Source organism: Sciurus vulgaris, assembly GCF_902686455.1.
Source record: "Sciurus vulgaris genome assembly, chromosome: 12".
NCBI classification, from domain to species: Eukaryota; Metazoa; Chordata; class Mammalia; order Rodentia; family Sciuridae; genus Sciurus; species Sciurus vulgaris.
This window is the reverse complement of record NC_136473.1, coordinates 106,173,730-106,200,767: the sequence shown is the minus strand read 5'-3', so window position 1 is coordinate 106,200,767 and position 27,038 is coordinate 106,173,730. Positions and strand designations below refer to the sequence as shown.

The 27,038-nt window shown below is 40.4% G+C and overlaps 1 protein-coding gene across 7 annotated transcripts in view; it reads left to right on the top strand.

Moving 5' to 3' along the window:
- The window catches only part of RABGAP1L (RAB GTPase activating protein 1 like), a 683,255-nt gene that overhangs the window by 475,231 nt on the left and 180,986 nt on the right, over positions 1-27,038 (top strand). For 6 of the 7 annotated variants that reach the window (XM_079106395.1, XM_079106392.1, XM_079106386.1 and 3 more), the window contains one exon: positions 6,195-6,236. The exons of the other annotated variant lie outside the window; for it this stretch is intronic. In XM_079106395.1, the coding sequence (XP_078962521.1) occupies positions 6,195-6,236 (42 nt within the window). The remainder of the gene's footprint in view (positions 1-6,194; positions 6,237-27,038) is intronic. 7 annotated transcript variants of the gene reach the window in all.

Sequence of the window (27,038 nt, the reverse complement as noted above, 5' to 3'; positions counted from 1 at the left end):
AGGTCGGGAGGCATAGGATGGATCTGAGAGAATTCCCTTCCCACAACCACAAGATCAGGGGGTGGTGGGGAGTGGGGACCGCCATGAAATCTCAGCCTGCAGCAGGGAGAAGGGTCTCTGCCCAGTTAGTGCTCATCCCTCTCCGTTCTTGAACTCTTCAATATTCAGTACTCATTTATGGAAAAGAAGTTTAGTAAAGAAGCTATAATACAGATGGAAATATATATTAAAAGTGGGGGAAGGAGAGTGGCAGTCATCCAGTTTTTCTGTATATTTTGTATTATGTTAGTAAGTTAGTGGACACAAAGACCTTGAAGGTCTTAAAACCGCCAATAGGGGCGTCTCTCAAAACCTCGTTTTAAAGCTGTTGCTTGGTTTTTCAGCGCTACAATCCTGACCTCTAGTGGGCATAAATAAAAAGCCCCCAAACTCAAACTGCTTCATGGTTCTGTCACTCCATCCTAACAGGTTGAACTTCAAACAGTTTAAAACATGTAAAGCAAAATAAAGCAAAGATCCTTTTGGCTAACTTGTTACACCGTTCTTGCTGTAGAACATATATGTTAGAGCAGCTGGAATTTGCTTCCTTATACTTTTATGGTAACTATCTGTAACTTTCCTGTTCTTTTAAAAGAGATTATTTTACAGACCATAGAGGAAGAAGTTTATCAAAGAGAAGCCAACAGGATTCTATTCTGATGATCTGTTACTTCTTGTACATAACAACTACTGCCAAACTGAGTGACTTTAAGACAATGATTCTGCACAACTGAACCCTGGGCTCAATCCTCAGCACCAAAACAAGTAAATAACACCCCCCATACACCAAAAAGTAGTGATTGTATGGTAAGACATATTGAGGTTGTATAGCCTCCTGGTGGCTTGTGCTGAGAAGAACAGTCTCACTTCTATGAGAGTGAATTTAATCACAAAGAAACATCATCAAACAAATCAAATTGAGGGACGTCCTACAAAATAATAGGCCAGTACTCTTCAAAAGTGTCAAGATCATAAAAGAAAAGGCCTGAACATTGTCCTAGATTAAAGGAGACTAAGGAGACAGAACAAATAAATTCAGAAGAATAAGTTGTGTGTTTGACAAAATTTTCATACTGATCTCTTGGTTTTGGTCCTTGGACTGTGGTTATGTAAGATGTCAGATATTTGGTGAAACTGAGTGAGGGTACGGAGAACTATTTTGGGGAATTTTTCTCTGAAATTATTTCAAAATGAAAAAAAATTTAAATTGAAAAGAGCTGTTTATTTTGTTCAAGTTGGAAATTGTCAGAGATTCAGCTGCAGGGTTCCTCTTTGTTCTAGTGGCATTAGTTAGATGGCCTAATTCACTTCTAGGATGACTTCATTCACATGCCCAGCACCTTGGTCTTTCTTCTTACCAGTGACATCTGGTCCTCCATGTGCCCTAGCTGCTGTCTGGCTGTTTGGAACATGAGGGTCTAAGTATCGTTGTACTTCTTACATGGTGGCCAGCTTCCAAAAGCGAGCATAGCATCAGATGGAACATGGAAACTTCAGTCTCTGAAGCCCCACTGGGCCCATACGTTGGCGTGGTGTCACTTCCACCACAATCTGTCTGTCAAAGCAGTGGTATAGTAGCCCAGATTCAGAAGACAGGGCAGAGACCTGGCTTCTCAATGGGACAAGTGTCAAAAAATTGTGACCATTTTTAATTCGTCACAGGTATCTATAAGTCTCACTGGCTAAGCAACTGAGATGAAATTAGTGAACAAAGCATCAACTTGTTTTCATCTGACAGGCCTAAATTCTAATGCTGGCTTTACCATTTCATAACAGTGTGATATTTCTGAGCCTGTCTGTCATCTCTAAGATGGTGACAAGAGTGTATCTGCTATGGAGTTGTGGAGAGGATTAAGTGGAAAAAACAAAAAATAATACTGGAGATAGTAGATAATCAATACATGATCTTAATAGTGGTTGCTAGCATTTATCAATCCTTACCAAATGCAGAGCTATAAGCTATTTCATTTAATCACAACCCTTTCCTGGGTAGTACATCCTGCTTAGGATGAGCAGAAAGGTCGGCATGCCATGCCCTCTGACTTCGTCTGAGCCTGTCCCGTCCACCTTGGCCACTTTGGGTTAGATCATCTCTCACTGCCTGTTGATCTCCACTTCTGCATGCTGTTTATTGCCCTCTCACTTTAACCCTAAGGAGCCAAGTGCTGATGTGTATCTGGCACTTTTGACACTACCTTTGTTCTCAATGCCATCAGTAAGCTTTTTGACAGCTTCTCACACAATCTGTCAGCTCCCTCTGAACCCACGAGTGCCTGCTCATCAGAGCCAGGATGTTCAGTGTCTTTGTTTCAGTGAGTGCTCAGCTGTCAGCCTTTATTTATGCAGGAGGGTAGGTGCTCAACTGTTGGCCTACCCAGGAACACTGTGATCTGCACTTAGAAGCGATTATTCAATTTGGGACAATTACTTGTAGGTGTTCTTGAAAGCAAAGATGTCACCAAGACTATGACTGAATTTTGAAAAAGCAGTATCTAAATCAGTGAAGGAACCACTGCATCATGCAGACAGGGCTGGTCTCCATCTGTTGTCATCGGAGGAAGGTGGTGACCCTTTCTTTCCACAGTGAGCTCACTTTTTATTGCCTCGTGTCCTGCAGTCAGCTCCTTTTTGTGAGTGTTTTTAATATGGAGACAAATGATAGAATCTGGTTTTGGTAGAAGTCACATTTTTGCTATCTTTGCTGTGTTAGTAGCTTTCCATTATTAAAACTAATACCTGACATAATGCACTAATAAAGAGAAAGGTTTATTTTGGTTCACATACTTTGTCTTGTAGCTTGCTACTCCTATAAACTCTAAAATCTTATCACCAAGCTAATTAGAAGTATGTATAAAATAAAAGTCGAACCGAGTTTTCTCGTGGGGTTGGTGAGAGATGTTTTCACTATTTAGAGATTTTAAGTTTTTAAAACGTTTCACAATTCTTATTTGGTTTTCAAGGCTTAGTTACCTCATAGTTTGGATTTTGAGATAATTGAAGAAAAGAGGTTCTTACTGTGATTTGAGGATAATCCCACAAATTGGTCTAGTTGAGTACACAGGGAAAAGAATCAACCACAGAAAACTTAGACTAGCTAGTATCATTCATCAAATAAGAACTTCCTATATATATTACACCAGCATTATTTGGTGAAAATGAACATCAGGAGACTTGTGGGGTGATCCTGGCTACTAAATACATATATAATCTTTTGCTTATCACAGTCATTCTGAAAAACAAGAAACATAGTAAGGTTATGAGGATCAGTGAGATTTCACTGCTGCTCTGAAAGCAAGGGGTGGGGGAACGTTGAGAATGACAGCGGAGTCGCCGAACATGTGCCAGTCTCCACAGAGTAATGTGAAAGGATTTGGGAAGCAAAGGAGGCCTGCAAACCTGGCTTCACATGAAGATTGGAGAACTGGAGACAAGAGGGGCTTCCCACTGTGAGCACCAGCTGAAGAGACCTGGTGGATCTTGTCATGTGGCAGGTTGACAGAAAACTTGGAATGGACCCACCATTTGACCCAGCTATCCCACTCCTCAGTTTATACCCAAAGGACTTAAAATCAGCACACTACAGTGATGCAGCCACATCAATGTTTGTAGCTGCTCAGTTCACAATAGCTAGATTGCGGAACCAACTTAGATGCCCTTCAATTGACGAATGGATAAAGAAACTGTGGTATATATACACGATGGAATATTACTCAGCCATAAAGAATAAAATTATGGCATTTGCTGGTAAATGGATGAAGTTGGAAAATATGCTAAGCGAAATAGGCCAAGCCCAAAAAACCAAAGGCTAAATGTTTTCTCTGGTAAGAGCATGACAGTATATAATGAGGGGGGTTGGCGTGGGGAAGAGAAAATGAAGGAACTTTGGATAGTGTAGAGGAAAATGGGGTGGGAGGGGGTGGGGGACAGAAAGATAGTAGAATGAAACAGACATTATTACCCTATGTATATATATTATTACATGAATGGTGTGAATCTACATTGTGTACAACCACAGAAATGAAAAGTTGTACCCCATTTGTGTACAATGAATCAAAATGCAGTCTGTAAAAATAGAAAAGATTTTAACAACAACAAAAAAAAACTACGAATGGAACCTCCATTTGACCTAGTTATCCCACTCCTCAGTATATATCCAAAAGAGTAACATCAGTGTACTACAGTGATGCAGCAGCCACTTCAATGTTTACAATAGCACAATTCACAGTAGTCAAGTTATGGAGCCAGTCTAGGTGCCCTTCAAAAGACGACTGGATGAAGAAAATGCAGTGTATATACACAATGGAGTATTACTCAGCCATAAAGAAGAATGAAATTATGGCATCTGCCAGTGAATGGATGGAACTGGAGACTATCGTACTAAGTGAAATAAGCCAGCCCCCAAAAGGCAAAGATTGAATGTTTTCTATGATATGTAGAAACTAATCCAAAATAAGATTTTTTTTTTTAATGGGCAGAAGAAAGATTAGTCCAGTAGACAAAGGGAAATGAAGGGGAGGGAAAAGGAATGGGATAGGAGGGACAGTGGAATGAATCCGGCCTAACTGCTCTGTGCACGTGTGTGAATATGCCACAGTGACGCTCACTGTCTCATATATCCAACAAGACACTAATTAAAAAAAAGTAAATAGCAGGCAGACCAGTAGAATAGAGGGCCAGGAACAGGGTGGGAGGAAGGGAGAAGGGGAAGTACTAGGATGGAACTAGAACAAATCATATTCCTTGCTTTTAAAATCATGTCAAAATGAATCCATTTGTCATGGATAACTAAAAAAGAACCTACAACAACAAAAAAGATTTGGCAGGTGAGTACTGGCTAGTAATGGGTGAGGACCAATTTTGCTTAATAATAACCTAAGTTTTTTGATCTAGAATAGTTTTTCTTTTTTTCTAACACATTATGATCACAGCAGGTCTAGAATCATTATTTAGTAGGTAATGAACTATGTCAATTTGTTTTGTCTCCTGTCCTGGTTACACTTACTTCCTACTGCTTTTAGTCTCTTAAAGAATTGACTGAGTAACCCCAAAACCAAACCTTTAGTTCACATTCTGTACCTTAGCCAACCAAATGATTTTGTCCATCGCTCACCCTTCACACACTGTGTCATATTTTTGGTGGTCGAATATAAAAGGCTGCGTTAGCACTCGTAGCAGGAGTGCACTCTGGGATCCAATCCTAATCATCACTTCTGATTTTGGATACAAAAGGCATGGTTTATTACGGTTTATTATTTCATAATATGTTTGGTACAGCTCCGTTTCCAAAAGGCATAGGAGATCTTTGTCACCAAGGTGAAGAGAGCACATTGAATGGATCCTACAGTTTCAGAAGCTATCAGCTCACGCTTGAAAGATCTTTCTTCTTCTGTATGATGACTTGCATGGTGAGGGAACAGCGCCTTCCCTGGCAGCCTCGTTTCTGATTCTGTCTGAATCAGAATTCTTGACTGTCTCCTGAATGTAGCAGCTCAACGTCTCTTTCAGTCTTCGGGCTGAGCCAGCTCCAGTGTGGCTTCTCCAGAGGCTGTTCAGTTTATCCCTACTGAAATGGTGCTCTGGCCTTTTAGGAGAGAAAAGGAGCAGAAGTCTGGCTGATAGCCCTTGATTTCCACCTGTAGTTGTAGCACTTCAAAGAAAGCAAGCCTCAAAACAGTAAGGGCTAGTGGAGATCTGGTGGGCTCCTTTCAGCTCCTCTTCTGTCATCTGTCCACATTAGGAGCATGGACTGACTTTGTTTTGTCTGCCCCTGGCCATTTAACTCTGTCACCCAGATGTCTGAACTAGGATTAGGAATTTCAATTTTTAGTTTTAGACTTCTGTATCATTTTTGCCATCTTGAACCAGGAACTTGACTTTGCAACCCTTAGCCACAGGCAAATAACCCAGAAATAGAAAGAGAAAAAAAAACATAATAATTTTATGTTAATATTAATTAAATAGCACTTAAATTTTTCACTATGAATCTCAAAGGGGCAAAATACCTTTTAGAAAATCTCATGGTTTAATTAGTATTGTATATGAAGATGAAGGCAAGCAGGTATTTTATTAAAGATGTGTGGAAGTCTTGGGGAGTACTTAATAAAACAGTTGCAGATGTGACAATATTGATTTTCACTGTCCCTTTTGTATTTCAGGGTTTGAACATAATCTTTCATGTCGCCTTGGCTCTCCTAAAGGTAAGTTTGTTTCAGTCTTAAACTATCAAACTACCTTAGCTCTTTGCCTTTGGAACTGGAAAAAGCCCTCGACTCATTCTGGGTTCTTGTACCTAGAGAAAGGAGGCTTCTCTAGGAAACTCGGATCCTTCCTCCTTCTCAACCTTTTCTATTGCTGTTCATTTGAAGTTTGGTTTTCCTATAATCCATTTAATCTTGCTATTCCAGCACTTCTTCCAGTAACCTAAAGGATGCTTTCCCTTATATGAGTTGGATAATGTTAGACATGAGAAAGTTAAAACGTGTTTTCTGTCAAAATGAAGTGAGCTTTTTTCCTAAAATATTTCTTTCCATAATAACATCCCTGGAGTACCTAAACATATAATTGAATGATTAAAAAGCTTCTATAATACACCGACTAGGAAAGAAACTGCTACATTTCCCTTAGCAGTTTTTTTCCCTGATAGCTGGAAATTATAAGACACTTTAGTATTCAATTATTTTTATATCAACATATCAATACAGCCTTAACAGTGTGGTGACAGCAGGAGGTTTGGTGCAGAGTTGGTGAAAATAACCCAGACAAAGATGGCATTCTACTATCGAAGGTGGACTGCCTTGTTCATGAAAGACTCAAGCTTACCCTTTCCCCGAGTAACATGGTGGTTAAGTCAGATACTGGACATCGATGGATTTGGTTCTAATTTCAGTCCTGCTGGATGACTTTGGGCAAATTACTCCAAGTGCTCAAAACCTGGGTTTTGAAATAATAATAATAATAATAATAATAATAATAATAATAATAAACGTATGACATTGTTACAATAATTAAGATGGTATATAAAGGTCCTTTTGTAAAGTCTAGAAAATTTTACTGCCTAATAAATGTTAGCTGTCATGATAATGATTAATGTTGTCTTATACAGAGTACTTAAAATATGTTCCTAGATCCCCCATTAGTCTTTGGAATTCCTCAGAAGTTTTCTTGGGAGGGTCTCTTGACAATTAGAGAACTTTGACAGATAATCTCTAACACACTCTGATTCTAAACAAGGCATAAAATAACATGGGTCCTCCTCTGAAACTCTAGAAGCAGGTTGCTACTTGTGACTCACAAGCAGATGCTTTTTGTGAAATTCATAAAATATGCTTTATTCATGAAATCATTTGTGTCCATATATGGACACTTCTTTTGCTAGAGTTACTGTAGAAGGTAGGAAAGATATTTAAAATATTTTAATAAAATAACACAAACATATTTGCTTATATCATTTAATGAAGTCATGAATCTTGACCTTAAATTTTTCTTGTCATTAAAACAAATCAAAACCACTTAGCTGGGTTTGGTGACACACTCCTATAATCCTAGCTGCTTGGGAGGCTGAGTCAGGAGCATTGTAAGTTTGAGGCTAACCTCAGCAACTTAATGAGGGCCTAAGCAGTTTAGAGAGACCCTATCTCAAAATTTTAAAAAATTTTAAAAAGGGCTGGGGATATTGCTCAGTGGTGAAGTGCCCTTGGGTTCAGTAGCCAGTACCAAAACAAAAAACAAAACAAAACAAATCATTTTCTAACATGCCCTCTCAACAAGTCTAGAATAAGACTTTTACAGTGCCTAAGCAATTAAAGCATTATATAATTCAGACTAAAAACAATACTACATTCTAAATAAGTATAAGGAAGTTCAACAGTGTTTTGATTTCCCTATCATATCTAGTTTTCTTTTTAAGTCTTGAATATTTCATCTTTCCCAAAATAACCTTTCCTTATTCTTTTGGTGGCCTATCTACTGATGTTCTTAACACACGCTTAATCTTTGAGGTGACCCAGGGCTCCCCTGTGGATATCAGACCTTTATCTGCCAGCCTAATAGTGTAGATATTGATTGCCTTCCTGGTCGACATGTTTACTTTTCTGTATTATTGCCATTTGTTTTTGAGCTTGTTAACCTAGGCATGATTGGGCAGAGGTCATTCTTTGGCCACTTGGCAGAAAAGCTTTTTATATCTTCTCTAGAAATATTTAGGTACTCTTCAAACATCATCTCTGAGAATTTGTCTAGTTTGAAAAGATAGGAGTTTTTTTTTCCACCAGTAGTGACTGATATTTTTATCTACCCTGTATAAATCCTGAATCTGGCTCTCCATGGAGACTGTATATATAGGGCTAAATTGAAGTGTATGTCATTGATCTGATTGTCCCCACCTGGCAGAAAGAATAACTGAATGTATATGACTGTGACTAACTTTCAATTTCTAATCTAGTATGCCAGATAAAAGACTGTGTATTTATTTATATAAAAATAAAAATTTGGGGGGCTAGGGATATAGCTCAGTGGTAGAGCACATGCTTTGCATGTATGAGACCCTAGACACAAATAAATAAATAAAATAATTAAGTAAATAAAAATTTTAAAACTTTGGGCAAGTGCTTCTGAACCTAGCCTAATTTTTGGTTGCACTGCAGAGGGACTTTGAAGTTCTCCATGTTGTGGTCTCTCTTGTGGTGAGGGGAAGCAGGAGAGCTAGCACTTCTTGGGCATTTTCCGTGCTCAGTGCTGACCTAGGCTCTGCCCACTGATAACTGAGGAGGCTAAGGCCACGGTTGCCTCAAGTCTTTTTCCTTGGTAATGGCAAAGCTGGGTTTATAATTAAAAAAAAAAAAAAAAACAAAAAAAAACAAAAAACACTTTCTGAAAGAGACCTACCTCTTTCCACCTCTTTTGGGTTAGAAATAGCCTGGGAGGCAGCTACAGAACTGTTGAGGTGAAAGAATGGTAGCATCATCGAACTGTTTAGTTCCCAGTGGCTAGGTCGCACACATTTCCCTGAAGCCACCTCTTCCACTGTAGGAACATCATAGCACAGCACGCCTCTCGGATCAGAGACAGCAGTCAGGGTGGATCCGGAATGTTTCGCCTTGGGCAGAGAAGGTCTCCATGGGAATAGCTTCTTTGCTTTCTGACTGTATGTAAAAGCAAACGTGTCTCTCCCCTCATTTCTCAAATATACCATGCTCGTTTGTGCCATATATATCTCAGAGACTTAAAAAGCCCACTCCTAACCCCACTGCTAAAGATAACCATGACAAAAATTTGGTATATAGTCTCCTTCCCATGCCTTGGTCTGTGACTGTGTAAGCAGGCATCACCTCTCCATGTACGTGTGTGTGTGCGCGCGCGCGCACTTTCAATGGTGTTTGGGGACCACAGGTAAGAAGATTGGGAGGTGGGTGTGAACCGAGGGCAGTGTAAATGGTGCACCTGTTTATTTTCTTTCAAAAAGTGCAGTTTAACGGTGCTCTCTTTTGCTGAGTCGTGTCTGGTGAATGTTGCCATTCCACTGCACACAGGAGGTGGTTAGGAGACTCTGGAGCCAGGCTGATTAACTTCAGACCCTGTCTCCAAGACTTAGCCAGTGATCCTAGGTGAATCACAGTTTCTCCATTTTTAAAATGGGGATGTTAGGAATGCCCATCTCATAGGATTTTTGTCTGGCTTCTATGAGTCAACATATGACTGGTGGCTGGAACTCAGGAAGTACTGCAGTGCACCCAGGTGCTCTTTTTTAAACTTTCATCTTCCTATTCTTTTCTAGTACTGTCTTTTGGACAGGTTTCTAGAAATGGAATTGCTAGGTCAGACGATAATCACATTTCAGGTCTGGATGCGTATTACAGCACTGCTCTCTGCCAACGGTGTGGAAGTGTGTTTCCCCACGCTTTTGAAAAAGTAGAAATTGTAATTGCATACTTTATTTTATGGGCATTGAAAGCAAGTTTTAAAACAAAGTAACTTAAAATGTAATTACTATAGTAATTTGTTTCAGTGTAAACAAAACTCTTCAGACAGTTCTGGAGTTGTCTGTTTGTTTGTTCAGGAATGTCCAGTTTTATTTTGCATTGTTTTGTTTTTTAGTTGGGGGAACCAATTGATCCTGGCTACATTTTGGAAGAATGGGCCTTCTCTTAGCTTAGGGGGCTTTGCATATCCTGTCACAGTTCTCTTGTTCTTGGCGTTTCCACCCTCTATGTTTCCTTCCTATTGCATTGAAGCTCATGTGATGAAGTCACTAGTAAAATCAAAAGGACATCTTTCCATTTTTTTCTCACTGATCCCTGAACCATTGTCAAAGCGCATAATGGCAACACTTTTATCTTTTATCTTTTTTTCTTCTGAAACATCTTCCCTAGACTTCTGTCCTCTCTTACCTCCCTCTGCTGCTTCTCACTTCCTCTGCACACGCCTGGTTTTTTCTTCGCCGTTGACTGTGGTTCCACAGAGCCCCGGCCCCAGGAATTGCCCGATGCTTCTTCCTGGCTGGCCCTGCTCATTCCCCCTCACTTCTTCAACAAATGTTAACTCTTTGTATTTAATCCAGACCCTAATATTTGGCTGTGGTTTCACAGGCACATCAGATCCCAAAGCCAAACAGAGCTACTGTGCCTCCCACGTGCTTTTCTCCTCTAGTCCCCTCCCTCCATGAGGGCACTACCTGCCTGCTCAAGCCAGAATCCCAGCAGTTGGCCTTTACTCTCCTCTTTCCATCAGGCCTCATATCTGCTGCGAGCCCAGGTCCTGTGGATCCTACTTCTTTGAGAGTTTGTAAAGTCTTCTGACTTTTCTCTGTAAGGCCCCCAAAAAGGAAACCCCAACTCTGTCCCATGGATGGACGGCAACCCCAATCAACCGCAGGAGGCGTCACTTGATGCAAACCGCAAGAGGTGTTTATTCCAGTGCGCTGGGACCCAACTCAAGGAGTCGAGTCCCTAGCAGAAAATCTTGTAGGTTTATAAAGGCAGAAACCACACATCGGGAGGGGTCGCACATGAAAGGGGGAAAGGGGGAACAAAGCTGCCAGGAAATTTCAAAGGGGGTCTGGGTTTGCTGACAACATGTTTCACAATGTTTTACAACAGGCTGTAGGTTCTGGTCAATAGTTTCTGGTAATCCTACTGTTTGAGCACTATCTGGCTATCAGGCTCAATTTACTCTTTTACTTTCTGTTTGGGAACAGAGAACAGCTTTAAGGGCTTTGTTCCCATTACTGGGAGGGAAACCTTAGGGAGTTGAGATAAAACAGACAGCTTAAAAAAATGTCCATTCTTTCATTTCCCCATTTTCTTTTCTGGTAAGTTCTAATCATGGAACTTCTGTCTCTATATACTCTTCTCCAAAGCTATTTCCTTGGCGGAGGGACTGGTATTGTTGCCTAAGCATTAGTACCTATACAGCACTTACTCTTTCCCTGATGAAGGTGACTAGGTGATTTCAGGCAGGCAAGAGCCCAGGGGGCGGGCCACCAATTAGCAGCCCCTTGTTTGCAGTCCTTGGTAAACAGTCCTTGATAAAGGCAGGTAAATTTGGTAATCAATGGGCTCCGGAGATCTTTGACATTCCATTCTTCCAGGGGCAGTCTCCAACTTCCAGAGGCAGATGATTTTATGGCCATTTCCTCAATTTGACCTGATCCCCTATTTCTACACTAACTACCTGTTCCCAATTCTGGCTTCATTCCCCCCTCTAATCTCAGGAACTCCATGCTGCTGGGGAAGGAGGTCGATGACCGCTCTAGCTTCTTCGAGCTGGAAGTGGGTGGCGTGGGGCAAGCAGCTTGGAGTTCCTTTTCTAAAAATCGGGTCGATCAAGGGGTCCCAGGAAGAAGCCTGGTTGGGGAAGAGCAGTTTGTAAAGTCATCTGGGGGCGGCTGCTTCTATGATAGAAGAACAAAAAGACATGAGTACTGAAATGAGATTAGCACAAAGTAAATGTTGCAGCATCTGAAACATGCCACTGAGTATCATGAAAATGGCAGAAGTTAATCTCTCACCAGGAGGTGGAAGAACTGAGAAATTGTTCCCATAACTAGGCCTAGCAAAGGCTGGAGAGAACAAGGCCTTTATTTGGGGACTTTAACATTGTCATAGATGTCCCCAGAAAATATAGTTAAGCTACTTAATGTCATCTGATTTTGTAAAATATCCCTTTATTGGTATAACCTGTGTTTACTAGAGATCTCTATACTTCTGTTACTTAGGAATAGATAATCATACTAGCAAACATAGATTAAGTCTACCTGTATAGCTCAGGAAGGTCTTAAACTGACTAAAAACTTCTGACTCTGGCAGTTTCTCTTGATAGTTATCAGGCACATTTGCTGAAGAATCTTTCTTTCATTTGTAGCTTCCAGCCTTTATTCTAGTGGGCTAATACAAGTGTACATCTTAAGTTACATTTAATTATTATTTCCTTTAAATGCCCAAGAATGGCTATATTTTGGTTTTAACTGTTTTGCTGGGTATCTAAGATCAAGCTGGTCAAATTGACCTGGTTCCTGTCTTGTTAAAGAGTTAGCTGAGTTCCCACAGGGGTCACTCGTACAGAACTTAAGAGCGGCTCCTTAGCTCCACCAGTGACTTTGATTAGGCAGGGTCTCTTGATGAGGTGACTTCCTTTAGAAGCATCAAGGGATGTTTCCCCTTTTCCATGACCCTCCTCTGCAGCAGATGCACTGGATAATTTTTCATCCTCTAGTCTCAACAATCTCCTTGATCAGGAGGTTGTGTGACCCAGAGTTGCAACGCTCCTTAGAGAAGTTCTCTTATTCCCTGGGTTCAGGCTAACGTTGAGGGCAAGACCCAAATATGGACGTTTCTTGACCTCTGTATTTAACTCCAATTTCTAAGTTTGATCTTAATTATCCAGCAAGCCAGTCTCACCAGTCATAAATTAAGAGTAATGGGCTTTAACTTTAATGTTCATAACTTTACAGTTATTTACCCTTTTATCTAACTGGAGTCTGCATTAGTACTGGAAGTTACCACTATCTATTCTATAGGTGATGGCTTATTATCACAAGTTACCTAGGTTGTTTGTTCTTGGAGCAGCTACTTCTGCAAAACATTAACAGGTAACAGTTTTACAAAATGAAATTAGCAAGAGTAAAAATATATTCAGCTTGTATAATAGCTATCTTGAATTTTGATTGAGAACTACATTCTATCCCCTATTTGAGATCACAGTACTTTTACAACAAGAACCAATCTTTTGACTATAACTTTAAATAAGCTGAAGTCTGGCTTATTTTGGAGCTATTCTACACACAGTGAGGTGGGAGGCAGAGCCTTATCTCAGGTAAGGCGTGGCTCTTTACAGATCTTAAGTGTTCTAATTCTGATGTTGATCTTTGCTTCTTTTCCTTAAATACCATTAAGTAGTTTACATATACTGTTTCCTGAGTCTATATAAACTTTATAATTAACACAATTTAACATAGTATCTAAAACATGAATCAAAGAAAGGCTGAGAGAGCTTTTAACTTTCCTTTTGTGATTAAGTGGCAAAATGTTTTCATGTTTCTTTCATATTTCACAATATTAACCTTTAAACAAATCAGACTCTAATGTTTAGAAATACATTTACATTTGAAATTCTTTATCTCAGTGTAAAAAGTAACAAATTTTACACATACCCTATTGATAGCAGGTCCTATAATAGAACATTAAATGATAGAAATAAATCCCCAATAAAATTTACTCTTTATAAGTTTAAGATTACCATTACAGACAAGTTTAATCTGGAGGATAGCAGAGCTTAATAAATTCCTTGCTTTAAAAACTTGTGGTCCTGAAAAATATGAACACATTTAATATACAACTAGTGACCATTTCACAAATACCTTGACACTTTTATCTTACCAAATTGAGTTTTTAAAGAGAAATGTAGGCTCTGTAACAAAGTACAATACTCTGTAATAGTTGTTTAACCATAATTGTATACACCCCAATTTTTAAGACTAATTGTTCTAAAGAATAAAACTTAATAGACACAAAGAGTAAATTAGTGTTTCAAATCCTTGTCATTTTACCATGTCATTCTACCATATAGATTAAACTTTGGTTTATATCAGAACATTAGTATTTCACCTTAGGAAAAACCTTCAATAGTTTTAGCTGTCTCACATACATATAACCAACTTAGTTACACACAAACTTGTTGAAACTTGCCCTTTACTTACACAGACTTTCTTAGCACTTACTTAGACCCTCATGTATTTCATCACACAAGCACTTTCTTACCCAGAAACATTTCCTTTTTCCTTTTACTAAATATATTTCCATACCCAGAACCTTTTATTTTCTCTTTCCTATTCGTTGACCCCTTTTTGTTCACATTCTGAAACAACTCTTATGAAATTTCTGAATTTAGATAAATTACTCTATTTTAATAAGATTAAATATTCTGTTATTTACAGTACTCTAATTGAAACACAGTTGAAACTTTTGGGACCCTTTGTATATAGAAGTGCACTTGTTAGGACATAACTCTTAGTAACCTTGTTTTTAGTTTAGTGATGACACAAAACAAGTTTAAACCCTTTTATTTACCAACCTATGAAAACACCAATAATGTTTAAGTATGATACCCCATGGAATTTAAGGAGTTAAAAGTACTCGATGTTATTTAACAATTAGCATTTTAACTTTGTAAATTAATCAGATGTCTCTACAAACACATTAGAGTAATCCCATACATGTTAACTCTAATTCACTTATTCTGTAAAAAACCAAGATATCAGACAAGTGTCCTGAACAGTATTTGCTGTCTCTTCCCTGTTGAAGAAAAGTCCTAGAAACAATTGATATTAGACATTTTATTAACATCAATATTTTATTAGCTTGACCACCTAGAGAATTGCAAGTTATTTTCAAAGACATTTTACTCTTATTAGTTTACCCAATTTGAACCTTTTTTAAATCACGTGAATTAAAAGTATCTGGATCCATTTTTAAATTTTAATTTTAGGAGCGCTCAGTTTTGATACAGACAAAACATGACATCAGACAGCACAACATACAAATAACACAAAATCAAGCCCTTGTAACTTTATAGGTGAATCTCCATTGCAGTGTAACAGATGTTCAAAAACTCTAGTTGAATAAAAAATAGAACTGATCAAAAAATCATGAGCTCAAAAAAACATATAATTAAAAATATAGCATTTACTTTGCTGGAGTTTTAAAGACTCTTTTTACCTTTTCTTTCCCTGGGTTTGAGACTGGTCTCCTACTGAGCCTTTAGGCTTCTTTTATTTATATTTCAGTGTAAGCCTGGACTGAGATCTGGAAGGATCTAGCAGGTTTTAACAGAAACTCTGTGTCTAAGGCATTTTAGCCATCTCATCCAGACAGGTTGGATGTTAAAATTATGAGACCTTATTTTTCATTACTTTTGAGACTGAAGCTACTTTGCTAAGTTACCCTTCAGGGCTGTCGGGAGGGGGAGTCCAGAGAAGGAACCTTTGGGGTCCACCTGAGAGTAGCCCAGTCCGAGAACCCCCCAGTTGTTCCAACTCTTCCTCCACCTTGTCCGCCACAAATACACAACAGAACCAGATACAGACGGGCACCAATCTCTGATCCACCAATTGAACTCCATCAGCGCCCTTCCCGACGGAGACTACCAGGCGTCCCTGGCTCTCCTTCCACCCTTAGGGCGTCCCCCAGGGCTGCAACCTGTGGCCCCCCAGGCACGTCTGCCGGCCACTGTTCGGCCACTCTCACGAGTCACCGAACGGCTGCCACCGAAACCGAAAGCGCGCTCACAGAACCAGACCAACTAGCAAAACACAAGACAAAGACAGACAACTTCGGGGTACCCCTTCTTACCTCCAAGGTCGACTCCGCGGATGAGGGGGGCCATCTTATCCCGGACGAGCCCCCAAATGTAAGGCCCCCAAAAAGGAAACCCCAACTCTGTCCCATGGATGGACGGCAACCCCAATCAACCGCAGGAGGCGTCACTTGATGCAAACCGCAAGAGGTGTTTATTCCAGTGCGCTGGGACCCAACTCAAGGAGTCGAGTCCCTAGCAGAAAATCTTGTAGGTTTATAAAGGCAGAAACCACACATCGGGAGGGGTCGCACATGAAAGGGGGAAAGGGGGAACAAAGCTGCCAGGAAATTTCAAAGGGGGTCTGGGTTTGCTGACAACATGTTTCACAATGTTTTACAACAGGCTGTAGATTCTGGTCAATAGTTTCTGGTAATCCTACTGTTTGAGCACTATCTGGCTGTCAGGCTCCATTTACTCTTTTACTTTCTGTTTGGGAACAGAGAACAGCTTTAAGGGCTTTGTTCCCATTACTGGGAGGGAAACCTTAGGGAGTTGAGATAAAACAGACAGCTTAAAAAAATGTCCATTCTTTCATCTCCTGTTCCCACTTTGATGAGAGGGACCACAGCAGTCTCCAGCCTGGGCTACTGCAGTGACCTCCTCAGTAACAGGCACTGAACACTTGCAGTGCCGGCCACGGTCTAGGCATCGTAGGTGAAGTCGTGCCTGGGAAGACCCTGCTTCCAGGGAGCTTGCGTTCTAGTGAGGACAGATGGCCACTGGGTGCAAAGACGAATGTGATGCTTCAGAACCCGAGGTTTGTGAGGAGGCTGATGTTGATGCAGATGGGGAGGCGGTACCCCTCTTTGGATTGGATGATCAGTAAAAGTGCTCTGAGGAGCTGGGCTGCGGCTCAGTGGTGGAGGGCGTGCCCAGCAGGTGTGAGGCCCTGGGTTTGCTCCCCGGCACCACATAAATAAATAAGTATAATAAAGGTATTGTGTCCATCTATAGCTAAAATAACTGTTTAAAAAAGTGCTCTGAGGGGTGGTGTCCGAGCCCATAGTAGGCACTTAGGAAACACTTACAGTGTAACTGGTTTTGCCACTTCTATTGAGAAGGCATGGGCTGTTTCTCCTCACTTCCCCATTCTTATTCCTTACGAATAGAATTCTACCAGGACGAAGGCTTGCTTTCACTCAGGTTGCTATTTTGAAGCCTTTGAAGTTATTTGCTCTAGTTCCCAGTATTTAGCTTATTTTATTTTATTACAAAATAAAATAATATAATTTAAATATCATGAAATTTAACATTTGAAGTATATAATTTAGTGGTTTTTGTGTATTCACAAATGTGTGGAACTACCACCATTGTTTAATTTTCGAATACTTTGTTCACCCCAAAAAGAAACCCTATAACCATATGGTCATTTCTGATTCCTCGTCTTGTCACTGTCTGGCAACTGCTAGTCTGTCTCCTTTGTGCATTTATCTGTTCTGAAGATTTTATACAGATGGGATCATATGGCAGGTGGCCTTTTAAGTCTGATTTCTTTCACTTAGCATAATGTTTTCAAGGCCTTTCTGTGTTGCTCCATGTATCTGTTCTTCATTCCTTTTTATTGCTAGGTAATATTCTACTGTATAGCTATTACACATTTTGTTTTATGTTCATTCACCAATTGAGAACCTTGGATTTATTTCCAGTTTTTTACTGTTGTGAATAATGCTGCTGTGGACATTTGTGTACAGGTTATTTTTGCATACTTGTTTTCAATTCTCTTGGGTGTATGCCTAGGAGCAGAATTGTTGATTCGTATGGCAAATCTTTAACTTTTTGAGGAACTACCAGTTTTCAAAAGCAGCTGCACCAGTACTTTCCTACCAGCAATGCAAGATTATGGTGTATTGAAGTGCTGTCTTGATATCTGGGGAAAATCAGAAAGACCTGGAACAGCCTGTCACAAGGTCTCTTCCTCACTTTGTGTTATGGGTAAGGTTCCCTAGCCCCAAAAGCCCTCTTATGAGAAGGCTGAGGCACTGTTCTTGCTTCTTCCTGAGTAGCACAGTTTGGTTCCCTGCCAACCTGTATTGTTACTCAGACATGCTAATCACAACCTCCTTTGGAAACCAAGGGTGTGCCTGAGTCTCTTAATCCACAAAGACTGCCTCCTGTTGCCTAATGGTTCACTCTATTCTTGAATGCAATACCACCTACTGTGTTCTCTTCCCTTGGTGCTGTGAATATAAGTGACTACTAAACTGCTGTTATTCTCATCTGTCCAGTCAGGTGCATTTGACCATCCCCTTAACCCTAGAGAGGGAGCTCCTCCCACATCAACAGAGCACTAAAACAGGGAGCATTCTGATTCCTCCACTTCTTTGTCAACTCGTGTCATTGTCTGCTTTTAAATTATAGCCACTCTTATCATGCTAAATGAATAAGCCAACCTCAAAAAAAAAAACAAAAACAAAAACAAAAAAAGAGCCTGCAACTCGCTGCCAGCCTCTGTGCTTTCTTTGAAGTCTCAGTGAAAGCCTCCCTCCCCCACGCCGTGACTCGCATAGCGCACTTCTGAGAAACCAGCAGCACTTGGATGGTGCCAAGGCCTGCTTGAGCTGCAGCTGCTCTGGCCCCCACGTGCCTGTCCACCTGGACACAGGAACATCTATAGATGCTTGGAGTACACAGTGCCCTGTCTTTTCTCAACTCTTTTTATTATTTTGCATTTCTAAACCTTTGAACCTGTGATAGATGGGGTAACTTTGCAGACTCCCAAGATGCTACTGGAGTATCCTTCCTATTATCCGGGCACAAAGTATTTGGCTTCCCTTTATGGACGCTAATAACATACACTTGACCAAAACTTTACACTCTGTTTCTGACCAACCTACAAATTTCCCAAACCTTTGTGCTCTGGAGTCTTACTGTAAATTTTCCTAAAAGCAGCCAATGATACCCATGCTGCAACCAAATGCTTCACTGTCTTGAAATCTCCTTTACTTAGTAAATGAGTCCACCATCTCCCTGCATGCCCCATGCTAGGGATTGAACCTAGGATCTCACGCATGCTAGGCAAGCCCTCTACCACTGAGCCACATCCCAGGCCTAGTCCATCATCTTTAAAAGTTGGCCTCCCACAAAGTATCAGAACATGGAGAAATACATCTCAGTGTTTACTACAGTGCAACATGTGGGTCCTCCAGTTTAATTCCCAATGGAACCCTGATTTCCATCTGAAACTTCAATAGCATAAACTTTACTGTTCACATTTCTGTTGGCTTTCTGGTCTCTTGAACCTCACCAGAGTCACCTGTTAATCTCTGCTTACAGAATTCTAGACTCTCTCTAGCCTGCTTCTCTGAACTTTTCCAAATTCCTCTTATAAACCAATTCCAAAGGCTTCACCACATAGCCAGTACACAGGAACAGCAATGACCCCATTTCTTGGTACCAGTTTTTTTGTTAGTCATTTTTGCTGCTTTATCAAATTTATAAAAAGAGAATCAATTTATAAAGAGAAAATGTTTGACTCATTATTTCAGAGGTCTCAGTCCCTGATTGATTGGCCCCCATTGCTTTTGAGCCTATGGTGAGCAGCACATTTCTGGCAGAAGCATGTGGCAGAACCATACTGTTTGCCTCATGGCCAGGGAACAAAAGGAGAGAAAGAAGAAGGACCAGAGTGCCAAAATCCCTTTAAGGGCATGTCCCAAGGACACAAAGTTCCCTGTTAGGTCCACCCTTTAAAGGCTTCCAGTAGTGCCTCCCACTTGGCCCCACCTCTTAAAAGGTGCCACAGCCTCTCAATAGTCCCCTTTCAGGGATTAAGCCACTAACTCATGGGCCTTCAGGGGCCATTCCAGATCCAAAGCATACAAATGAGGCATAATCCATCCATAGTTGATATCTTCAAAGAGGGAGAAGAGGAATGGAGAAAATAGGCTTCATAGAGAACCCCCCCAAAATATATTCAGAATTAGGATCTGTTTATTAGAGTTAAAAAAAAAAAACAATTATTTTTTAGCAGACCGATTAGTTAAGTATTCTCTTGACCTTCCAAAGACAACGCCCCCTGCCATCTCTGCCGGCATGGGGAAGAAGGACTAACTTGTGCACACGCACACCTTGAGATGGAAAGCAGCCATCAGCTCCCTTGGCGTCCAACACGCCCACTCGGGCTCAGAAGTCTAGTTTCTTTGTGTGGAGATGGCGATAAGGAAGGACTGAAATGAGGGACATCATTTCTGCAGTCAGCATCCAGGTTAGAAGTCTGAAGGCCTGAACAGAATGAAGCATTCTGCTTTGGGAAGGTTCTGCACACTCCGTTTTGTACTTGCCTGAGGAATGCCGGTTGTCCTGTTGGTGGCAGCAAAGCCCCACTCCTCCATCGCTCATGGAAGCGATTTGTCCCAGGCGGCACTTTGAGTTCTGCAACATGGGTGTTCCTGCCCCCTGGTCGCTTCCCGGCATCATTTGTTGTTTGTTTTTAGCCTTGCTCTGGTGCCTCTTCGGTTTCATGACAGATTAGTCTTCAGATGCTGTCTAGTAAATGCTACAGCCTACGCAAACACAGGGCTTCTAAATCATAAAGGAAAGGATACTCCAGGAAGTTTAAAGTTTTAAAGTTTCGGAAATACTGCATTTTATGAATTAGGGATCTATACCAAAAAATCTGCCATCACAATACCAACGCATATATTAAATCACACCTTAAATTCGTTGAAGCAATTTCTCATAATTTGTTTCTCATCTGACTGTCCAGAATGCCAGGAAGAAAGGATAGTGGAATAAACATCGTGTTTCAGGTAGTCAGTAATTCATTTGAACTTAATGCACCCTAAGAAACATGAGGTCATTTGACAGAGATGAGAACAATAAAATCCAGTGTCCTCGTTGCCAGTTTTTATGAGCAAGATAAGTGCTCAGCATACTCATTCAAGGTGTCATTGCTTTTCTTAAAAGTCTCTACCTTCATCCTCCTCTGCTTTGTTCCCACCTTTAGCAAAGGCGTGTTCACCCCAAGGCTGACTTCCCACCTGTGTCCTTGACCCCACCTTTCCTGCCTGCCTTAGGAGAAGACTGTGATGATTGGTCGGTTCGCTTACTCATCAGATATTCTGAGTGCCTCCTACTTCCAGGTCCTAGGCTGGAACCTGGAATGAGGAGACAGAGACCACATTTGGTGTCCTGCGGTTGTGCCAAGTCTAAAGGAGGAGGAAGAAGGTAGACAGTCAGGATTCAGTGGGATTGGTCCTGGGGCTTAAAGGGGTACTTCAGAAGCCAAAAGGCAGGGTGCCAATTTCATTCTGGGAGAACCAGGGAAGATTTTCCAAAGATGGCAGCTAAATGGAGAATGAGGACCTTCAGGCAGGATGAAGAACACGCAAAAGAAGTACGAGGGGAGACACTGAGCCGTCCACTTACTGTGAGACCCTGTCAAATCGTCTGACCATTCTAACACTTATTTTCCTCATTTACAAACAAAGGAACAAGGAAGTATTTTCCATCATCACCATAACAATTTCTGTCGTACATTCTGTGTTGAGTGTGCTGTATGTGTATATATATGTATATATGTATGTGTGCGCACGAGTGTATGGAGGTGTGAGCATGTGTGTCTCATACAGCTGTCTCTGTCTTTTAATGAATAGAAAATAATAATATTTAGCATATTTGTTTAAGTCTTGGCTGAATTCATCTTTGTGTTACTAAAATGGAGTTCATAGAAGAATGAAGTTAGGAGAAAAATAATATTTATTACATCTAAAAATAAATACCAGTAGCCAGGCATGGTGGTGCACATCTATAACCCAGCATTCAGGAAGCTGAGACAAGAGGATCACAAGTTTGAGGCCAGCCTGGGCAATGCAACAAAACCCTGTCTCCAAATAAAAAACAAAAAAGTACTGGAGATACAGGGGATGTAGCTCAGTGATAGAGTGCCCCTAGGTTCAGTCCTCAGTACTGCAGAAGAAAGGAAAGGAGAGGAGAGGAGGGGAGGGGAGGGGAGAGGAGGAGGAGGAGGAAGAGGAGGGAGGGAGGAAGGGGAAAAACCCAGCAATTTTTTTTAAAGCCTCTTCAGAATCATGCTTGACTGTGAACCACTCATTTGTCCTAAGTTAGTAAACTGCTACCCTGTGTGTGCGTGTGTGCGCGCGCACGTGCATGTGCGTGCAGGGCGTGTGCTATAATCATTCTTTTAGGTTTTCTAGACACTTAAATAATGCGTTATATCTGTGTAAAAAATATAGCAGCTACCATTAATAATTATGTAATTGTGCAACATTTATGTTTTGCGAGGAACTCTCAAATGTATTTTTAAAAATAGTTAATAAATACTTTAATTATAATACTCCTATCATTTACTGAGTACCTGAAATGTACCTGGTTCTCTACTAAGCACCGTTAAACTAATTCTTATGGCCTTTAACATTTTTCCCTTTTTTCCATTGGAGTAAAATATATATAACATAAAATGTACTATTTTAACTGTTTCAAGCACACAGTTCAGTGGCATTAAGTATGTTCACATTGTTGTGCAACTACCGCTATCATCTGTCTCCAGAACTTTTTAACAGTAATTCTATTCCTGTTGACAGTGTGTGACTCACTGGTTAAGAAACTTGGCTAAAGTCATTCAATTAGGCAGGTACCATGTCAGCATCACAGTGGGCCTGTCTTACTGCAGAGCCAGGGTTCTTAACCCCTAAGTTATGGTGTGTGTGTGTGTGTGTGTGTGTGTGTGTGTGTGAAACCCGGTGACTGTACAACTACTCTGTGAAGAAGGTCTCACCCCACCTAGCTCCCATTCAGTGGTCCGTGCTTTTCACATTACGGCAGGAGACAGACTAGTGAACCCAGCCTCTGTTTCACAAATCTGTAGTAATGTGGTACTAGGACTGGAAAGGAAGATTTTTATCCAAGTTGTGTAAAGACTGCATGTCCAAAGATAGTTGCCCCAATTAAAAAATGTCAGTGGTTAAATAGGCAGACGCACAGCCAGAGAAGCCAAGAGCCATATGTCAACAAATAATTGAATTTAGGCTAATCAAAATGAATTCACTCTCAAAAATGATGGTAAATTAAAATACTTTCTGCTCTGGCTGATTAGAACATCAGAGTCCTGAGTTGTGCTGATCCATGTTCTTTCATCACCTCTAAGATGTGAGGTCGTCCCTGAACGGCGTCCGTCCAATGCTCTGGTCAAACTGTCTTAGTCTGACCAGTCGTTGCATGTGAGCTGATCATAGGGAGATATGACCAGGAGACTTTTGTCAGAGACTGTTACTGCTCAGTAAGGTTTTATGAACCTTTTTATCTGTAAGAGTTACTGGTATTGCTATTCAGCATAAAACAGACTACTTTTGTTCATTTAAGTGTGGACAGTTTGATGACTAACAGTGAGACTCAGTTGATACTATCACAATAGTATTGCCAGTCAGAGGAAATTCAGTGGAAGCATAAGCAAATTTATTTGATATTTGATTTATGCATGTTGAGAAAAGTCTGGAATATGTTGCTTTTCTGGGAAGTAGAACCAAAACTCTATAGACTTGCTCTTTTTTTTCCTTATTGCCTTCTTTTGACCAAGGAATTTAGTTTGTGCAAAACTAAATGAATTTCAAACAAAATCATTTATTTGTGGCATTGAATAATACAGGACTTTTAAAAAGTTTCTATTTAAAATGATAAGGCATATAAAAAAGAGAAACCATAAAAAATACAGTGATTTAAATAAGGTGGTATATTTTTCTTACAGATCTCAGTTCAGAGGGAAGAAAATTTGACCCAAAAGGCAGTTACCTCAGCTCTATGAGGTCATTAGTGAGACTGTGTGGGCCTTTGTTTTACCGTTCCAGAGGACACTGTCCTCATGTATGCGGTTAAAGCAAGGTCTGCTCCCCATCCATGTTGCAAGGCAGAGGAGGGAAGGTTCATGGAGAAGTGGCAGACAAGCAGCGTCCTTTTAAGAAGATAAGAAGTCGCACACATCGTTTTGTTCACATTCCATTGACAAAAAGTTTTTTTTAATCTGTGGCCACACTCAGCTGCAAGGTAACTAGGAAGAACAGTCTGTAGCTCAGTAGCCATGTGCCCTGTTAACATTCTTACATGTATGGAAGGAGGAGAACATTTTTTAGACAGGTTAGTAGTGTCATTGTGTGCCCCACTGGCCCTTTGGTATCTATGACCTCCTGTATTCCCAAATAAGAACATGCCTCCCTTCCAAGGGAGACTTTCCAAGTCTCCAGGTACTGTATCAGCTCAGTTAAGGGTCTCTGGATAAGGCACATTCCTGCCTTTTAAGTCAGGAGTTATTCCTCCCAGTCCTGTGAATACTCATCTGCTCTTCTCATACCAGGGCGCAGGAGCAGGAGGGAACGTAAGCTCCCCGGGAGCTGTCATTCAGAAAAGGCAAGAAAGGCCAGTGTGGCTCAGTCCGTTGCCCACAGCAGTTTCCAGGATTTCTTGCTGTGGCGGTAGAGAAGTTTTCTTGGTTAGCCATCAGACTTTGTCCTGGTTCTAATCTCCAGGAGCTGTACCATTATCTGCTGTCCTCCATGGCTGGATCTGAAGGTGGCGTTAGAGTCCTCCCTCCTTGGGAAGCTGCATAGTTTTCAAATTTTGCTATTGGTAGAGATTTGGAAGCCTGAGAGTTGTTTTTGTGATTGAATATAGGTTTTTCTTTTAGGTAAACCTTATGGTTTTTTTTAATAAAAAATGAAAATTTAATGTTGCATATATTTTACCACAATAAGGATATACACAAAAATTGACCAATATTACTTAGGGAAGCCGAAGAAACTAATAATAGAAAAAATAATCTGTATTTTAGAGTTGATTTCTTTTGGAAAATAGTTCTTAATGCTTTTATAGACTTTTCATCTTTTTACTTCCACTTTGTTCCTTCTTAGTAAACAGTTCCCAGTCTTCCTGTTGTATGTGTTTGTTTTTAGTGGCCTGTCTTCTCTTCCTCCTCCTCCTCCTTTGTTTGTTTTAATGGTGTTACCCTGAGGCCAGCTAAAACCACAGGGGTGGGATGCAAGTCCCTCAGAATGATCTCTGCCTCTTGGCAGACGCCATTTGACTGGGAAATCTTACTGAGACACATGTGAAGAACGTAGAGCCCTTTTTCCTTCCTTTTGGAAAAAGTAGTTGACTTTTCCAATCTTGAGGCCTTTAATCAACATACTTGATCAGTCTAGGCTGTAGACTGCTTCCCAACAACTTTCTTTAGCGTGACAGATACCATAAACACAACGTCTTCCTTTTGGTTGATCAGAGGCAACTACAATTGTACCTTCACATAAAAAGGATCAGCAGTTGTCTGGCCAGCAAGATTTGTTTTCTCACTTTGTCTTTTATTCAATTTTAAAACCACAAAACAAGTTTTAAGTTTTTCGTTTTGGCAGCACCCCACTTAAGGAAACTGGTTTCTGTATTAGAGTACAGAATCCCTATCTTACGATGATTTGAGATAATTTTTTTTTAACTTCATGATGGTTCCAAAGCGATATACATTTATTAAAAACCTTACTTTCACGGTTTTTTCTTCAGTACTAGGGGACTGACCCAACAGCTTGTGCGTGCTAGGCAAGTGCTCTACCACTGAACTACATTCCCAGCACTTTTTATTTTTTGTTTTGAGACAGGGTCTCACTGAGTTGCTGAGGCTGACCTCAAACTTGTGATCCTCCTGCCTCAGCCTCCCGAATTGATAGGATTACGGGTGTGAACCACCACACCTGGGCCATACTTTCAATTTTGAATTTTGGTGTTTTCCTAGGCTAGTGATATGTGATACACAGTATGATAGAGGCTCTTGTAGCACTGGGCCATAGCAGTGAGCTCTCAGTCAGCCACGTGATGATCACAAGGGAAATAATCAGTACTCTGCAGTGTGTTGTGTTCCTAAGCTATGATATAATATTTGATAAATTAGGTTTTTTAAATGCATTTTTGAGTTAATGTATTTCCAACTTAAGTGGGGTTTATGAGGATATAGGAGCATCTGTGTAAACTAAACTGCCACAGCAAATAGATCCCAAAATGCAGTGGCTTGAATGAGATAATTTTTTTCTTTTTTATGTGATAGTATTTAATAATAGGATATGGGCCAGAACTACATGCAGCTCAGCAACTAAAATCACTCAGTTTTGATTTGCATTTCTCTTATTACTAGAGATGATGAACATTTTTTCATATATCTATTGATTGCTTGTAGATCTTCTTCTGTGAAGTGTCTGTCCATTTCCTTAGCCCATTTGTTGATTGGGTTATTTGTATTCTTGGTGTAGAGTTTTTCGAGTTCTTTATATATTCTGGAAATAAGTATCCTATCTGAAATATGTGTGGCAAAGATTTTCTCCCACTCTGTAGGCTCTCTCTTCACATTACTGATAGTTTCCTTTGCTGAAAGAAAGCTTTTTAGTTTGAATCTATCCCAGTTATTGATTCTTGCTTTTATTTCTAAGATTGCATCTCACCCCAATTAGAATGGAGATTATCAAGAATACAAGCAACAATAGGTGTTGGAGAGGATGTGGGGAAAAGGTACACTCATACATTGCTGGTGGGACTGCAAATTAGTGCAGTCGCTCTGGAAAGCAGTGTGGAGATTCCTTAGAAAACTTGGAATGGAACCACCATTTGACCCAGCTATCCCACTCCTGGGCCTATACCCAAAGGACTTAAAATCAGCATACTACAGTGATGCAGCCACATCAATGTTCATAGCTGCTCAATTCACAATAGCCAGATTGTGGAACTAACCTAGATGCCCCTCAATTGATGAATGGATAAAGAAACTTTGATTGATACACACACACACACACACACACACACAAAATGGAATATTACTCAGCCACAAAGAATAATAAGATCATGGCATTTGCAGGCAAATGGATGAAATTGGAGAATATTATGATAAGTGAGATAAGCCAATCTCAAAAAACCAAAGGAAGAATGATCTCGCTGATAAGTGGATGATGATACATAATGGGGGGTGGGAGGAAGGCAAGAATGGAGGAAGGAGGGACTGTATAGAGGGAAAAGAGGGGAGGAAGGGGTGGGAGGGAAGGAAAAAATAACAGAATAAATCAAACACCATTGCCCCATGTAAATGTATGATTGCACCAATGGTACACCTCTACTTCATGTACAAACAGAGAAACAAGAAGTACCCTATTAGTTTACAATAAAAAAAA